The following is a 19,226-nucleotide window of genomic DNA, read 5'->3' as shown; positions in this document are numbered from 1 at the left end:
GATTCTAGACTGGCATTTTTCTTGCCCTTCGTGCTGGCAAACAAATAGGGAGCAAAGCACAAACAGCTTTCAAAAATTTTGTGTTGAGTCTGGTATTTTCATGGGGTCTTAAGCCTTTATCACACGTCATTTTTTTATACTTTTACATGGTTGCTCACATTTAATTTTTGCAGCCAGTCTTTTGCTGGCAGAACTGTGAAATTGGCACAGTAATTAATGTGCCTCTTGTCACTCTCAAAGTGCTGTTTATTTCACTCAATATCAGTTTGGTATGAAAGCTGATATAAAAAACAAGAAAACAAAACACTTTACAGGAGTTGAACAGACATACAAGAAGTATTTATGCTGAAACTCAGGGGCATGTAGTTTACTGCTCCCACTTCTACTGGCTCAATTCTTCTTGATATGTACCCAGAATTTTCAGCTTTTTTTTTTTTTGCATTCTCTGGAAACCACTCACAGTGCTTCTGGGTGATACATTATAAAGTCATACTGCAGGAATTTACTATAAACTGGAGATTCTTCTTTTCTTGGTTATTCATATGGAATGCCATGAAACATTAGGGGGTGGGTTTTGTAGAGGTTTAGTTTTTTCCCCAGTAAAGATCGGTTTCATTCTCCAGTCACTACAATAGAACTTTAACATACTTGAATTTGTCTTCAGTGAGCCTCAACTATAAAAATTATTCACTTATACGTATGAATTTGCTGGATGGGTGAAAAATACATTGTTTGTGTAGTTTTCTAAAAGTCTGTGGGAGTGCACATCCTTGGTGTCACCTTGAGAGAATTCTTCAGTGTGTTCTAATTTGGCTGGCCTGGTTGCCAAGGTAGACGTGTAGTTTTCAATCTCTGAACATTTTGTTGATCGAAGTAAGAACAGTGTGTTGATTTATAACTTTTGACAGTTTCAGCAATGGCCCTCTCTGTCAGACAGTGTCATGTGTAGAACAGAGAGCAACAACCACAGCTGCTATCCTTAATTTATTTTGATAAAACACTGTTACACAGGTGGTCAGTGCTAGAAACTGATCACATGAACTGTGATGAGACTTAAACATTTGCATCCTAAGGTCTTCTGTGAGTTCTGGCTCTTAAGTTAATAGTATTGAATTTATTTTTATACTTAAGAGGGAAATTCTTTATTAAGGTCATTACAAGATACTATTTTGTGCCTACTGCACTGTATTCATATCCTAAAGTGAAACTGTGCCCTTCTGCAAGTCAAATGGAGTTTTTCCACTTATGTTTTATCACAGAATTTCCTAATGTTCTGTAATACACACACAAAAAAAAACCCAACAACAAAGCAAAAAGATTGCAAAAGAATGCTTTGTAAAATTGTTTTAATTAACTCATAGATAAGGTAGATTTTGTAATGATAATAATAACATACATTTTCTCTTTGCGATGTTTTTTTTATTACCATGTTAGCCTTACATTACAAAAAAATCCCTGATCAATCCGTAATAGTTGTTTGGGTTTTTTTTTTTCCTGCAAAATGTATTTTCTGGAAAATGGCATTAAAGGTATTTATCCTAATTGCTTTTTAATTTTTTCAGGGAGTGCTGGAACACCTGTTGTTTTCAATGAAAATGGAGATGCTCCTGGACGCTATGATATTTTTCAGTATCAAATCACCAACAAAAGTACAGAATACAAAGTAATTGGTCAGTGGACTAACCAACTTCATCTAAATGTAAGTACATAATTTCCCAAATCACTCTCCTGGGTAATCTGGCTGCTCATGGCTTGGATGGCTGCAGTCTTCACTGGATAAAAAACTCTGTATAGCCAGAGCCAAAGAATGGTGGTGAATGGAGTTAAATCCAGTTGACTGCTGGTCACAAATTTTGTTCCCCAGGGATCAGTACTGGGGCCAGTTCTGTTTAATATCTTTATCAATTATCTGGATGAGGGAACAAATGCACCCTCACTGAGTTTGTAGATGACACCAAGCTGTGCAGAAGCGATGATCTGCTGGAGCGGAGGAAGGCTCTGCAGAGGGATCTGGACAGGCAGGATCAATGGGCTGTGACCAACGATAAGAACAGGGCTTAGTTCTGGGTCCTTCAATGGGGTCACAACAACCCCATGGATCATTACAGGCATGGGGAAGAATGGCTGGAATGCTGCTCAGCAGAAAAGGACCTGGAGCTGCTGACTGATGGCCAGCTCAATATGAGCCCGTTTGTGACCAAGTGGCCAAGAAGGCCAATGGCATCCTGGTCTGTATCAGAGATAGTGTGGCCAGCAGTACTAGGGAAGAGATTGTTCCTGTGTATTCAACTCTGGCGAGGCTGCACCTCAAATAGTGTGTTCAGTTTTGGACCCTTCTCTATAAGAAAGTCACTGAGGTGCTGGAGCATGTCCAAAGCAGGGCAGGGAAGCTGGTAAAGGGCCTAGAGCACAAGTCCTGTGAGGAGCGGCTGAGGGAACTGGAATTGTTTACCCTAGAGAAAAAAAGGCTCTGGGGGAACCTTATCACTCTTTACAACTACCTGAAAGGAGGTTGTAGCCAGGTGAGGGTCAGTCTCTTCTCCCACATAACACAAGGAAATGGCCTCAGGTTGCTTCAGGGGATGTTAGGTTGGATATTAGATAACAGTTCTTCACTAAGAGGTTTGTCAAGCTTCCAAACAGGCTGCCTGGGGAAGTGGTCCTGTCACAGGTATTTAAAAGATGTGTAGATGTGGCACTTAGGGACATGGGTTAGTGAAGAATGTGGCAGTGCTGGGTTAACAGTTGGACTTGATGATCTTAAAGTCTTTCCCAGCCTAAATGATTCTATGATTCTACAGGTTTGATTATGATGCTGACATTGGAGAATACTCATCGGAGTATTATAATATTTCAAAAAACTTAAAATTGTTGATGATTTATTCTTTGTCAGCTGGCAAAGAAAATCCTTTGATTCTCTTCTTGTGAAGATGGTAAAAGATAGCACAATAATCTGAACCAAATTCTATTTCAAAGTAGGTTGGGTTGTGTATTTGGCTGCTACTTTAAATGATATTTTAGAATCATTATTTATCTGATATTTCCCAGGCTGATTATTAAGTTAGGCAGTGAAATAGCAACTCACCCCTTAAAAGAAGGTGTCAGACAAAATGATAGGTACATATGTATTTCCCAGGTATTTCAAATAATAGAAAGGCATGGAAATGTGTTTAGTAAAAGAGAAGTTTGGACTCTCTAACCACTCTGATTTAGTTGAAACACTGGGATGATGAACTACTGCAATAAAGATTACAAATATAAAAGGAGAATTTGGAGGTTTTATGTATAGTGAACTAGGGTTAGAAGAGTCACTTATTACTTAATAGCAAAAGCAACAAAGGACACAACTTACCCATCCTTAAGAGGTGTTTCTAATTGCTGGCTTAATATGTTGTGCAAGTTTTGTGGTAGTTTAGCCCCACCTGTGCATGGAATAATATTTCCTTTGAAAATCTCCATCCCAGTAAGATTCAGAGAATATAATATGCAATATTTGTATGACAGCTAAACATCAAACTGCACCTGTACTTGAGAAGTTGTGGTCCAAGGCACTTCTTTCTGTCAGAAGATGGCTTCATATGAGGATAGTTGCGGTCATGAGAAAAACAAAATGAAGTTAATCTGCTTCCTTGTTAGCTGTGCAATATTTACAGGGTTTACTTGGCACATGTTAGCTATATGTGTAGCCCTGCAAATGTGGAATATCAAGTGCTGTTTTGATAAAGGCTGATGAGAAGGGCAACAGTAAGGGCAACGATGTGAAAGGATGACTAGATTCACCAAAGGGAGTTTATGTAGTGACTTTAATGAAATCACAAAAAGCAGGTTTCAAACATCTCTGGTTTTGCATGTGAGAGGTTCCTGAAGAAGAGTAGCAAAGACAGTGTAGCAAATATTTACAAATTATTCTCCTGTTGAGACTACTTTGCAATAATTATCTGAGTGTTACCCACAGTAACAGATATGATAGCTTCCCTTTCTCAGCCACAGCTGTTAAACCACTTTACCATATCTACCATTTAATATCTATAACTACTTGGCAAGGACTCATTTATTTAAGTCTTCTGCCTAAATAGAAAAAAACCCTACCACCAAACAGAAACTGTGCGTAGCAGAATGTATGGCAGTGTTATCTCCCTCCACTAACCTGATGTCTGCTGAAAATTAAAAAAAAAATGGTTAAACAGATTTAAAAATTAATAGTAAATACTAATTTCTGGAAAACATTAGAGTTAAAGCCGTATTACTATTATAGCATACATTCCAGATCTTCATAACTGCTATCATTTCCTGAAATGTAGTGCTTATTAAGTGAGCTGAAAAATTGATACACACATTTTTCACAAATATTAATACTAACATAGCAGTTATATAGTAGTAGCTAAAAGCTATCTTACAATTTGCTTCAACTTTAATTTCACTCCAATCTGCCTTTTTGTATTCCTTTCCCCCCACTCCCCCAGGGTTCTACTAGAATTTTCATTAAGCCTGAAGCTTCTCAGTCCCATTATTTCTGCCTGATGTATATGTACTCCAGGGAGTTCTCTGAAATATGTTTAGATTGGCTGCTACTCAGACTACTGAAACCACACCATGCTAACCGCATTGACCACAGAGCTAACAGGGAAGGATTTATCTAAGGACATCTCTTGTTAATAGACATGCTAGGATGTTCTTTGCCTCTCTTTTTTTTTCACTTCCATGAGATCATGTGCTGGATACAACTGCTTGTCCAGTTTGCAGGTGAGCTCTGAGTAGTGTGTGGACTCATAGAGATGTGAATGGGCTTGCACACTGCTCTACGGTTAGTGTTTCTGCTCCCAGCCTTGTGATATGGCCCCACTCTCATCCCACCATCCCCTGTTCAGACCAGGGTGCAATCAGGCACTCAGGACTTGGTCCTGCCATGCATGGTACAAACAGATTCATTCAGCAAGATGTTTCCCTCCCTACCTTTCACTCCTGTTTCTTGACTGATTCATATTTACCTAAAGCCTCAACAATTTTTAAGGAATGACCGGGCTTTATTTCTTGGTGCTTGTTAGGGTTTGAGATGCTGGATGCTAGTCTCCACCAGTGTCTGCAAGAACTGGTTTGTTAACAAAAATAAAGAAGTAATAATATGGCTGGTTCAATTGTTTTCCATCTGTTTCTATATTCCCTAAACTTAGAATATGTCAATGCTAGTTACGCCACATGATCATCTCCTGTGGCAAAACTGTTGCCTCCTCTCACTGGACAAAATGTACTAAACCCGAGTAATCTTTGTGAATGACTGTCAATATTCCAAATCATCATATTGCAAATTAAGTGGTGCCATTGATTACTAATGAATCAGAGGGAACACAGTGAATGTTGTCATTTGTTTCAGTGAAAATGTCTATATTTATTGAAGGTAAAGCAGTATTAAGATGGCAGAGCAATTTTTACCCTGCTGCTGTATAAAGGAGATGCTTTAACAATATAATACTTTCCCACCATATCCTTTGTTTTGCAGTTTCTTCTTAGTGAAGACACACGTAACTGATTTTCAATGAATCTCTGTCAAATAGATACCCTTCATAGATACTTCTAATCCTGGTTTTACAGATATTTCTTCCTCAAATTATGCAGTAACATGTTGTATCTATGATGTGTTTATGATTGTGTTCATCTATATAGCTGGTATTGTGCTTCAGAAAATTTATAGATTTTATTAATCTATTTATTTTCTATGACAGAAAAGCAAGCAATGAAAGTACCAGGTTTTTAGTACAGTTCAACTTTTGGAACAATTACTATAACTAAGATTAGAAGATGTCCTTGGTCTAAATACCTGAATTGAAAGGCTTCATTTTTTCTTTCTGTTTTTTTTTTCTCCTTCATTTATGTTATCTTTTTACTTAGGAGTCTCTTTAATATTTTTCTCTTTAGGGTTTTGGCTGTGAGTCTACTGTGTGGGCTATGGCTCCTGGCCTGGTGGCCAGCCCTGGTCCTGTCTCTGAGGCTGGCCCTCAGGATTCAGGATTCTTCAATTTTTACTGACTCTGAAGGGTCAAGCTTCAGCCTTATTCCTTTCCTGGTGCAGTTCTGGCTTTTCCTTTAGGAAAAAAAATGCTGACTCTGGCTAGATAAAGATGCTGTATCATGTTCCCTAAGGGGCTCTTTGTCAGCAGCCTTTACCATCTACAGAAACCCTTCTAGCTGTGATGCTGATTCCTCCCTGTAGTCCTCAATAACATTAATACTCTCCTTTAGGCAGACTGACCTTTCAGATTTCATCTGAAGCAGCAATAGCCACCAAATATAGGAACTTAATAATTACTAATCAGTACTACTTTTGCAATTCTTATAAACAAATGCATGTGTGACAATGCTGAGACACACAGTATAGACACACAGTATAGAAGTTAAATGAAAAAAGAATCATGATCTCCAAATCTAAATCTTTTGTGTAATTCTTGGAGTTGAATAAGGTATCTCAGTCTATGAGAGATTCTTCTGAAAGAAGCTCCCAAAGCAAAAATTTAGAAACATTTAACTATAATCTCAAAGAACCTGTTTGCCTTTTATACAATTATCACTGATTCTGGCAATGTAAATTTATAATCCTTCAAGTCCTTTTACTCTCTAAGGTTGCTGACTTTAAATGGCCCTAATGTACTAGTAATAACAAGATACTAAAAATTTTTAGTGTCATTTTGAAGGAAAAAATAATTGTCTTAGAACTTTTGATCATTGACCGCAAATTAACTGTCAGGGTCTTCTGTTTGCTTTCCCCGTTTTCTTTTCTCCATCAGTAGAAGAAGGTAACTTATTTTTCAGGAAAATCTGATAGATAAAATAATTTCTTAAAAAAAAATCTGGTTTTCATAATGGATAAAAATCAAGTAAAAGGTAGCTGTTCCTGCAAGTTATGTTTTATTCATATTGCATACCAGGCCACACGTAAAAGTTCCCTACAAATGTGTGGATTTAGCAAATTTGAGCTCTCAACCGTATAATCTCTGTAGGAGGAAAGTTGTTGAAAACAAGCTTGCTTTTTCTGGCACTTATGATCTGAAATCAACTTTTTATGATTAATAATGAATTCCCTCTTAAAAACTGTGTTCTGTATTGCACATGTTGGAATTAGGAATAGGTTGAGATGTTGACTGGTGTTTTTTTTGTCATTGTCAGTAAATGGAAATAATCCCAGTCCTAAACCTTAATAATAAGGTTCTCAGTTTCCTTTTCTTAGAAACCCATTCAGTTTGTTCTGGTTCATTCCTGAGGGACTTTTTTCTCCTCATTGAAAATGTTCTGTTTTGAAACCTAAATGGCAGTTGCTAAAAGAAAAGCTGAAATGTTTAAAAATATTAAAATTAATACTTTGACTGATTCTCTGATTTCATTTCAAGCTTATACATTGTTTTGGTCTACCAAAATCTGTGTTTGAAAAACCTGATCTGAAAAAATATGTAGATCCAAATCCATATTCTTCCAAGTTAGTAATACTGATTCATGGGACTTCAGGCAGACACAATTATTGGTGCTTCCAGAATCATGTATTTGGCTGATGCAGTTAAAAAGCTTGAGTGAATATCCATTTTTTGTGCTATTATCCCTTAAGGAAAAAACAAACAAACATATCAAAACACTGCAAATTTCAAGTGAAAACAGTGACATTTTTTAAGAGAGAATTCACTCGTGGTTTTTGGGGGGGGGGGTGTTTGTTTTTTTATTATTTTTGGGTGGGGGGATCATCAGAACATAAGAGTTCTGTTGAAAGGCAACGGAAGATTTTCAATGACAGGTTTTTAACATTATCTTTGAAATAATAGGACATATAAGCTTTCAGATTTATGGAGTGTATGCACTAAGAATATAAATGACTCAGGGGCATCCATTTTTCTGTAATGGTCTTGATTTATGAGTAAGAAAGCCATAAATTAAAATTACACTGATGTGAGAACCATCAGAGAGACAGCCATAATCATCAGCAGCCTTAAGCACTGTGTTTGGTGAACTGGTAAAAATTGGGAACCCCACATTGACAATGATCTTCCCTTCAGGCAGCCATTTCACAAAAAGGTTTGAATCAGTATTTGATTTTTCTTCTTCTCTAGGATTCTTGTAAATTATCAAGGAAAATCCTGAAGGAAACTAACATTAGTCAGATCTTTATGGAAGTAACAAATTAAAAATGAATTAGTTTCCTTTCTTGTGACCTGGTAAAATAAAATAATTCAAGAAGCTTCTGATGTTTTGTCTCACTGCAGCAAGTAAGTTTCAAGCTTTGCTGTAGGCCACTATATTTCATTAAAGAAGCCAGAGAGCCTCTTTTTCCTGTGGTAACTATTATACAATTGATAGATGTTTTCAAATTGTTGAACCCAAGATCTGTGTTTAACAAAAGCCCACACTACGATGAAATACACAACAGGAGCACTTAGGGCTGTATATGATTATATCTATAAACAAAATATGGCAATCACACTACCTGCAGGGTGTGCTTCTGCCCGTATGTAATAGGGCAGTAGAATTCAAACTTACATTCCATCCCTGTTATATGACTGAAAATTGTCAATGCTGAGTTAAAAATAGAACTCAATGAGACAAGCAAAAGTGTTTTAGGCTCTTCTATTCTTCTACTAAATTTATATTGCTGTTTTCTTCTATTCTACACAGGGCTGAACATAGAAAGAGACTTACATCTTTTAGAAGACTACTCAGATTTTACAAAGCTAGTCCCGATTTCAGCACTGGTCAATAAGTATGACTCAGGATTTATTCTTTTTTATTGCCAGAGTCTGAGGTCAATGTGACAGTTGTAGTCAATAAGGACCAATGCCAGATAGAAGAGATAAGTCAACAGCAAGTTACAGTGGACGGCAACTGTATACAAGCTAAATAATACATGAAATGTGGATCAAAGTAGCAATTTTATGATTTTGAAAGGTTATGGATTGTGTAATTCATTTTAAAAAATAGTTTGGGATGGTGGAAATAAGCTGAATATAGATGTTGAGAAAACATTAAATGATTTTGAGATGTGCCTGTAGTAGAACAGATGCTATTTCAGACATGAGTGAAAAGTCAAAACAGAATTTGGATTCAAGGGCCTTAGAAGAACCTGGGTAGAATGACAACTTGTCTTCCTTCTGAAGCTTTTTACTTTGTTGTTCCTAATAGTAATTTTTTCTCCATGAAACAGACATCTTCAATCTCTAGAGAAAAAAAGAAAATGGAAAAAAAAGAGAGACTCTAAGAAAATATCTTGAACTTCAATAACCATTTGTTCTTAATTAGAGTGATACCAGATTGCCAATGAAAGAGCCTCTGCTTGAGAGTTAGGATGAATAGGGAATTATTTTCCCACCTTGTCAGGGTGAGTGAAAGACACAATTCTCAAATACAGCAAAGTGGTTGCAAGCTGGCTGTGATTTTTTTTCACAGGATTCTTGGTGAATATTAGATATTTTATAGAGTTTTTTGTGATCACTCTTTCTAAGAAGTGTTATGATTAGAATGAACTGTGCTTTTAAATAACCATAGCCAACATTACTATGGAGTATTCTTGGGGCTGGGTTTTTTGGTTTTGGCTTTTTTTTTTTTTTTTCAAAAACCTGGAAAGGAGGCTTTGCCATGCATGACAAAATAAATCATGTGTAGTTTAAAATATTCTTTTCTCCTTCACAATAAAACCAAATGTGCAGTGATAAAACTATGAAAAATCAGGACTTTTTATATGTATTCCTGAGGAGTTCTGCATTCATATATGGAATTTTGTGGCAGGGTTAGCTCCCCTAGCACCAGATAATATTTTGACTTTTAGCATACACAAACAGCTACAGGGCATAGCAGGTAGTTTGGATTATACAGGGCTGGCAGCAAGTCTACAATGAATTCCTTTGTGAGGTACCAGTATGAAACGTAAAGTACCAGCATGTTTCTTCTCCAGTCTCTTCCATCTTTCTTTTCTCCCCCACAAAAATTATAATTATAATTTGAAAGTTGAGCTGCCCTTTAAACTTAGAGGCTAAATTTTCATGCTTTAAAGCAAAAATGTTAGATTAGATGGCTTTAATTATTGTTCATTTGTGTTACATAATGGAATTCTACTACTAAATTAAAAATCATTACATGGAAAAGGAAAGAGGCATTCAGTGGCTGTGATATGATGAAAGAGAATAACTATCAGCAGAACATTACTATATTTTTTTTTTCTGTTTGTTTTGTTGCAATTTCTCTGCATGTTGCAGTAATATTAATTCTTTAGGATAATAACCTAATCTTTTTCCAGGACTTTTCATCATGATAAATTCCAAGACACTTTTAAAAAATATATTTAGAGACAGGGAGGGAATTATTTTCCACATTTCCAAACTGGTATCACTGGTATTAGTGTGGATATTCTGATAGTACAGCTTAAGGTTGTATGAGAGAATGAAGAATGCATAGCTGATCCAATTGTAACTTCAGCTTGCAGTAGCAGATTTAGTGTTGAGTGGGACAATAGTATGTGAGGGAATAGTACTACTGCAATAGTACCTGGACCATTTCAGTAATGTTTGCAGTAACTCCATGAGCTGACTTGAAATCCCCTTTATGGAAAGCATAAAGCTAAGCAATGGCTTTGTAATGGTTAACTGATATTTATATTGCCAGAGGCCATTGCAGCAAGGAACTCCTATACTTGTGATATAATCCATCTGTTCTCTTCCCCAGTGCTATGACCTCGTTAGCAGAACTGTGACTTCACTTGGAAAAGTAGAGTAGCTGGAGTCCAGCTGCAAGCAATGGTAATGATCAGCCATCTAAAAGAATGCCTGTAAGGAAAGGTTAAGCAAACTAGGATTGTTTAGTCCGGAGAAGACTGAACTGGAGAGAGTTATGTTAGTCTCTTTCAATACAGAAATGATTATTCAGGAAAAGGACAAACTGTTAGGTGTAGCTAATTTGGCTATCAGGAGAACTAGTGGATTTGAATTATAGTAAGAGAGAATTAATGCAGACATGCTGGAAGATTCTAATGGTGAGAATAATGAAACAGCAGCATTGCCTGTGAGGCTGGCAATCTCTAGCGCAATGAGCTGATTGGAGCAGGTGAGCTGTATACACTGATTTTGCATAGCTGATTCAGAGGTGGGGCCTGAACAGTACTCCTGAGATCTCCATCAGCCATCATTTCTTAAGTTTTCTGGCTTTTATTAATCTGTTTTATTTGATTTGCTAGTAATGCCCCTCAAAGATAGATTTCCTGTTACTATTTATATGAAAAACAGTTTACTATTATGGTAGTGGTGATTCCTTTTATGTAAACCTTCTTTCCCTATCATTTCCAGAGAAGTATTTACCTTGTAACCAAAATCAGTGCAGTAACTCTACCCATAACACTATTTAAAAATGTATCATTAATTAGCCAAGTAGTAGTATGATTATCAGCTCTTATTTGCTTTATTCTTTTAAATATAAAAAGTTGGGATTTTTAATAGATGTTCTGTAAAACCACAAAAGGCAGTCTAAAGAATTTAGTTGTCATGAGAATACACTGAATATTTTTTTATTTTTGATTTATCTGGCCTAGTTTTATTCTTAGCTTTTTTATTTGTGTGTTAAATATTTAGCACCTAAAATGTGCCCTAGCACTACGGAAGACAGGTAAAGGGCTCTCAAGAAACTATGTAGCCTTTGCATAAAGTTAGCATTTTCTACATTCATGTGCTGTAATTTAAGCCTGTTAATTCTTACTTTATCCAGTGTACACTGAGCACATTCTTAGCCTTTTCATGTATTTGAAAACTGTTTTTTTATCCCCTAGCCTATGTTATTTCTTCAAGCTATGCAAAGTGATTTTTTTTTCAATTTAGTCGCATAGATCATGCTTTCTAGAGACTCATCTTTGCTTATTTCCCCTGGACTCCCCATTTGATTCTCATTCAAACTGAAATACAATGGTCCAGCCTTCACAAACTGCTCTGGCTGAAGTCTCACTAGTGCAGAGAGTACAGGAGAAACATCACTTCATCTATTTAAGAGCTCAGGGCAGAGGTGAAAGTTTATTTAATCTATCTGCATTTCTCAGGATGGCATTTGCCTCTTCTGTGACAGTATGACATTGGTTCAAGATATTATAATCCACCAGAGCCCTGAGCTCTCTGTTTTCTTAAGAGCTGCTATCTTTCTATCCTTTCTGACCGATAATGTGCTACCTGTTTGTTGTCCCTATTAAACTGCATGTTCTTTTTCTTTTTTTCAGACACTGCAGTATCCTTTGAAATAAGTATTCTGACCTTCAGCATAGCTTCAGCCTTTTCTAGTGTTATTGCCCAAATTTGATCGCCATATATGCTGTTTTATCATCCAAACTGCACTGAGTGGTTATTACAATCATTGAATAATAGCAGACTCAGAATAGATCTTTCTAGGCCCCACCCTGTACCATCCCTTCAATTCTGGCAGTGAATCAATGACAAATTTTCTCTTCCCATAGCTTGCTGATATAATTTGCACCTGGCCCTCCGGGTGTAGATATGTTTCAATAGGTTCCTTATGACTGCAAGTGTAATTGAGATGGTGTCAAAATTCTTTCTAATGTTAAGATAAATAACACCTAGCTGGCTTACCTCTCATCCACAATGACTGTTACCCTCTCACTGAAGGAAATGTGACAGGTCATTGCTGACAGATTCCTTTTGGATGTTATTTGTCTTGTTTGTTTTCACTGTGTTTTTGAAATATGTTTGTTTATTTCTTTCAGGATTTTTTCTGGGAATTCAAGTTAAACTGGATGATTGATAATTCCCTGTTGTCTTCTTTCCACCTTTTCCCCCATTTTCTGAGCATAAGCACGAGTTTTCCCATTTTCAAGTCCTCCATACTTCCCCATAAAGTCTCAAGAGCTTCCTGTCTTTTCAGTCAGTCCTTTAAGTATTGTGGAATAAATCTTAGTCTGTTCAGTCCGTATGAAGACTCCTGGCTTTCGAAAATACTCTTGTTTTGAATGTGTTCATCTTTCCTTAGTAACAATGATTTTTGGGTTTTGTTGTTGTTGGGTTTTGTTTTTATTTCTATCTGTGCTGTGTGCTATTTTCTCAAGTTTAAACTTCCTCACACTTGTTTTGTGCCTGCCAGATCACTAAGCTTCTCCACAGAATTGCAATTGAATTATTCACTCTTCATTCACAGCAGCAGCATAGACCTGGCAGAGAGAGCTCTTCGCCTGCTGCTGAAAATCTCAGTATAAAACAGACTGTTTTCTGCCAGGTCTGAATGAGCTCAGACCTTCATACCTTTTATATATGATTTTGTTACCTGACTGGAACTATATTTAAAGGGCCAGTGCTTACATAGTGCTGGAAATTCAAAATTAGTATTGTGGGAAGATCTAACTGTTCACTAACAGGAGCTGGCAAAGATGACACGAACTATTATAGTGGAAAACCATCTTAAAGTAATGTCAAAACATACGTCTTGGTTAGGATTTTGTAGTGCTTCAGGGTAGAATGTACTTCACATTTAAACAGTTTTTTTTCCTCAAAACAGGTTGGACAAATATGTCAGGAGTGGTTTATGTATAGTGTCTCTTTTCTTGAGACAGGGAAATAAACTTGATTCTTACATTTCAGCTTAGCTTGTCTGTCCTTCTGTCAGAGTCAATTAAGGCAGAAGGTTGCTGAGGTGAAGGCAACTTTTCATAGAATTTCAAGTGCTTCACTTTGCTGAAACACTCTTTAGAAGCTGAGAAGCTCAGGATCACAGGATATTTCGACTGTTTTCTGTTATCCCTTGGGAGGTCAGTGATGAAGTTACTGCTTTTGTGCTTTCTGTCTTGCTGCTGCTTATACTTGGATGGAAAGCTCAGGAAATAGACGCAAAATTGCCCTGCTGTCTTCTTTCAGTTCCCTCACTCATTAAAAACCCTTTTGCTACAATTTCCTCAAAGTGCATATATTTGGAGGTATGCTGTGGGTGCTGACTATCATGATGAGCAGTGTTGCCTTACAGTTTATAAGACGTCCTTTTCTCTGCTCGGCTGGTATTCTGCTCCCCTTTACCTTATGGTTTGAATGTGAGTTCTTCAGGATTGAGACCTTATTTTTATTTGTGAATTTGTATAGCCCTTCATGCAATTGAGGTTTTGGTTTGTGAGTAAGCTGTGGGAGTGAAAACAAATATATTATTTATGTGTTGATATTATTTTGTAGGAAAGGTTGTGCAGGTTAGAATTTAAGTTTAGTCTTTTACTTTGAGACTTTTAACTTTTACTGTGAAATAGAAGCATTAGACAATTTTAAAAGCTAATTAGACTAAGTTGACTTAATTCACTCACTTGTTAAGCTCCTCTGAAGAATCTGTCAAAAGAGAAGTACTTCCAGGAACTTCAGAAAAAACTCTTAGTGACACCTGGAGCTGGTATTTCAGTTCTTTGTAATTTTTATAACTAAGAATCTGAAAATCTATTAAAAGCCATATGAATTTACATGTGAGAGCCTTGATACTTCTGAAAGTAACTGGCTACAAAACAGATATTTGCTTGCTTCCACAATTCTGGTAAAATGCACTACTTGCATTCCTCTGTCCAGATATTGTATAATTGCATTGATTACAATATCCTTAAGTACATATTTTTCACTATTTTAAATAAATATCTAGCTCTGATATAAGATTTTTAAAAATGTGAATTCTTCCAAATGATAATGTAACACAATCAGAAACATTAAAATATTATCCACCCCTGATGTCTTTGACATAAATTCCCAGAAGGCTGTACAAGTGCCTTTGTATTGTCAGCTTGGTTGCTGAATTAAGTGACAAATTTCTCCATGACCATTGGGAATGGAAAACAGAGTGGTTCTGTACACATAATGGTTCAGAAATAATATGTGACCTATTAACAACATTTTTGATCAGTCTCCTGTGGTTGCTGAGGGCATTGCTAAATGAATGAGTTGCTTGATTGTTGAAAGAACAGAGATGCCAGAAATGTGAATGTGCTGCTTGTACTGTATCATGTAAACCTCATTGTGTTTTAGTCCAGTTCTCACATCATTAATTTTTAGCCTTATTATTAGATATTAGAGGAAATTGTATTTGTAATTTTCATGAAGGATAGAGGTGTTTACTTGCTTTTGATATGAAATGACATTTTGTCTGTTATTTTAATGGTTTAGTGAACTGTGAATCTTAGTGCTGCAAATTAAAGCAAATTGAAGCTCTGTCAGGCAGATATCTCATGTAGAGATCATTTTATATCTATTTAAATAGCAATGAAGCCATTCTTTTTTGTATCATGATGTATTTCATAGAAAATTAATATGTGTCTTACAGACATGCTGTCATACTCTTTCTGATGTTTTCGCTCTGGTTAAGTATTGGAATAGTAGAAAATGGAACCTCATCTTAGGGGAATGTGAGGTACTTCATGATATAGCACATCAATCTACCAGACACTTTCCAAATTCAAAAAAGCTTCTCAAATAAAATTAATACAATGTTTAAACTTTCATTCATAATATATACAGACCTAGGCTATTCCAGTCCATCTGACCTCTATGATGAATTCAGATCCATTTAACAATGAGCTTTGCCTTATCAAGTGTCATACTGTAGTGAACAGTAGCTAGAAGATGTCTCATTAAAATTAAAGAGGCAAAATAAGTCTTTTAGAAACTATTTTTACCTAAGGCTACTTAATAGTCTGAGACTTACCCAGCCTTTGCACGGTCTGAACAGTATAAAGAGTGATACAGACTCAGATATTTTGATCAGTAAGGGCTGAAGAGATGCAGAACGTTTTCATTCTTTTCCAGTGTCAAAAAAACCCTTCTTTCCTGTCTTTCTTTTGTATGACTTTGGCTTCTTTGTCAGTTTCTTTCTCCTATGAGAATATTGTTGAAAAATGTGTGTCTAAAGTTAAGCTTCCCTGAAGTTAGTTTTGTAACATTTGAACTTCTAGATCACCTTGGGGCAGGTTTTCCTGAGTATTTAGATTGTCAAAACTAAAGAGGAAAGCATAGTGGGACTTTCAAACCCACTTAAACAGATAAGGCACTTAGCTTTCATGTAAATTAATTAGCTGGGTTGAACAAGTTCCCCTTGGCACTTTTGAAAATTGCACTTCACATAAAAAAATACGATTTTCAAAAATAGCTGAGCATCCAGCAAGTCCGTTTAATGTTTATGACTGGTGCAAGTTTTCAGCAGTTCCAAAAATGATATAATATCCCTGAGTCTTATGTTCCCAAGTGATTCTCCTTTGTTTTCTTATTTCTTAACAGTTTCTACAATCATTTATTGCTAAAATTAGTCTCAAAGAAGAAGTTGCATCCATAGTGCTATAACATCAGGGTAGAAAAGTAATGACACAGGTGAATATTCTGCATGGTTTGAGAAGTTGGGTCCTTAAGTATATGCATTCAGTGACTGAAAAAAACTGATAGAGGTTTAAGACAATTGTTGTAATTATGTCTTGTACTGGATTTCTTTATTGCATTTATATTATTCAAAATAATAGCTCAAAAATACATTACAGGCAAAGTCTGCTGCAGGTCAGGTATAAGTGGGAATTAACAGGATGACCAGAAGTAGCATGACTTTTCAGTTTTTAATTGCTGCATATATAGAAACCTTTAGCAGACCTGTTCAGATACAAGAAAAGCAAGCAGGGCTCACTCTGAGGTCTAGTTTCCCCTGCCTCTATTATAGTAGTGTCTAAGTAGCAGTCTGAGGGTGTACGCGCATAAGCATTTTGATTTCAAGCAAGAGTCTGCTTTTGAAATTAATCTGATAATTATTCCCACTTATCATACTTGCTCATTGTGGAGTGGGTCTCTGGCCATGTGAACTGGATTGCTTTTGTTTGAAGTGAAAACACAAAATGCTTCCCAGAAGGATATCTTATCTTCTTTAATCATTCCTGAGTATTCAGGACACTGAACTGCATCAAAATTAGTTGAATATAAATCTCCTTCCTGGACTTTAATTTAAAATAGTGATCAATGTGAAATCAAGTCCTCAGAGCCAACACCTTTGCTCCATAGGTCAGCTCTTACTGTGCTGTATTGCTTGATAATGTAGCTATAATCTGAGTTGTCAAGATGCTTGTGTTCATGAGAGAATCCTATATTTACACTCACTTCCAGAGTTAAAATTCTACAATGCCAGATTTTTCTCAGTTCTGCAAGTATCTTAAAAGGATCTCCAATTTTAAACGCTGGCCAATGCGTCTTGGGAATGTTTCTTCTCTTTCTTGTTAGATAATGAAATAAAAACTCATGAACAAGAATTCATAACATTTTTGTTCAGAGCTTTTTCAGCAAAGTAGGTCCACCTAAATGTAACTGTTTTGCCTAAAAAAAAAAATAATTGCAGATAAGACAGACTGTAAACCATAACTTTCATACCTTGTAAAAGGCACCCATACTAGACATTTGTTCTGGTTATTCTCTACATTGATTTATATATATATATTTTAATGCTTTGAGCCCATTCTTCTTGAATTGTTCCATTGCTAACAGTGCTTATACTCATAATTAAAAATAACCCCAAACAAACAAATAAAAAACAAACACAAAAAATAAACAAAGGACTCAAGCTTGTTTACCCTACAAGTTTTACAACATTCATAACGCTGTATTGTTATGCTGGAAATTATACCTTGTGTACTTTATGTGTCAGATATACTAGAATGAAAAACATAATATGAATCTTTACCAGTGACCTTCAGAAACAGGAATTTATTGTCAGTTGTTGCCACTGGAATGCATAACCTGAGGTACTCCAATGTACTGCCAGCCAAGAAGAGTTTTTAAGCATGTTTTTAGTCAATTAAAGCACTATCAAGACAAAAGTATGTGGAATCATAAGTAGCTGTACTATGAAAGACATTTTTTTTTCCTTTTATTAATATAAAAACTCTTAAAGATGCAAAGGAATCCTGTGCAGCTATGTAAGCTGCGGATTCACGGTACAGTGAATGTGGCTTTAGGATTCTTAATGCCAGGTAAGAAACACTGTAGCCTCATGGCTTTAAATGCTGATCCGGTATAAACTCGCTTTGCTAGTTCAAATACGTTAAAAAATTGGACACCTTAGGTTTATCTTGTCAGTCTTTCTACCAGATTAGGTATTGCCTGTCCATGCCATTCTAAATTTATGCTGCATCAGGTGTTGTGTACTCTCCTGTATTCTGTATTGTGTTCTGTAATGTGACAAATATGCAGTACTGCTCCTTTTTGACTCATCCTAAGCTTATACACAGATCTGGATTAATGACCATGGCCTTCTGTTGCCCCCATTATCATAGTATTCGACTAAATCACAAGTTTTAATGTATTTATTCTCCTAACAACTCTATGAAGGAAAATATGTGTTTGCTACAACACTGATTTCATCATAACATGTTTTCTCCCTTGTCTAGTAGGTGAAAGAGTATGGGTTATGCAGGCTTTAAGAATTACAGTCAGTAAAACCAGGAGATTGTAACAGAGGCGAATATTTTCTTAGTGTCAAGTGTTCTGCTACTGTTCTATCAAAACTGTTTAATACAACTGGGTTATTTTATTTATCTAGTTATCCTATTATTTATAGGAAGGTAATAATTTCTTTTTAGATGTTTATCAGATGCTGCATTTTGCATTATTATTGCAGTCCTTGGTATAAAATATGGCTAACTCCTTTAGGTTCAGGACCAATCCAAACCCCACTGAGGTCCTTGAGTGTCTGGGAATTTACAGAGCTGATGTATTAGCAAGTTTCTTGTCTCCTTGTTATTGTGTGGTCTCTTGTTTGCGCCTCTGAGTGGCACAACAGCGAAGTCTTACACTTTTGTGCAGAAGGGTAGACAGAGGGGCTTGGCTGCTTGTTGCTGCATTTTTCCACCCTGGCATGGATCTGTAACCAGTTCTCTGGCTCTCTGAGGAAAGCAAATGAAGCTAGCAATGTTACATTGTGATTTTCTCTCAAATCTGTTGAAAAGTGGCTGGAAAAATAAACTGCTATAGCCAAAATTATCCCTCTTGATAAGGTGTCCTCATTCTGTCCTCCTCCAGTAAGAAATGGAAACATTCCCGAAGCTTGAAGTTTTGTTGCTGTTGTTTCAGTTTTGAATAAAGCTTCCAGATGAATCAAAAGTGCTAAGTACTTAATAGGCAAGAACAAGGCAAGTCCTTTGTCCTTGAGGGCTTACCACCTAACAAAGGAATGAAAGGTGAAGCACAGAAGCAATGCAGAGTGATTCTGGTGCCTGCAAGTAACTCTTTGCT

General features: G+C 36.3%; 1 protein-coding gene across 2 annotated transcripts in view; it reads left to right on the top strand.

Annotated features, from left to right (window-relative positions):
• The window catches only part of GRM8 (glutamate metabotropic receptor 8), a 349,602-nt gene that overhangs the window by 282,156 nt on the left and 48,220 nt on the right, over positions 1-19,226 (top strand). For both annotated transcript variants that reach the window (XM_031046301.2, XM_005146095.4), the window contains exon 7: positions 1,563-1,699. In XM_031046301.2, coding sequence (XP_030902161.2) covers positions 1,563-1,699 — 137 coding nt within the window. The remainder of the gene's footprint in view (positions 1-1,562; positions 1,700-19,226) is intronic.

The sequence above is a fragment of the Melopsittacus undulatus genome, chromosome 5 (assembly GCF_012275295.1).
Source record: "Melopsittacus undulatus isolate bMelUnd1 chromosome 5, bMelUnd1.mat.Z, whole genome shotgun sequence".
Taxonomy (NCBI): Eukaryota; Metazoa; Chordata; class Aves; order Psittaciformes; family Psittaculidae; genus Melopsittacus; species Melopsittacus undulatus.
This window is presented reverse-complemented; position numbering and strand designations above follow the sequence as displayed.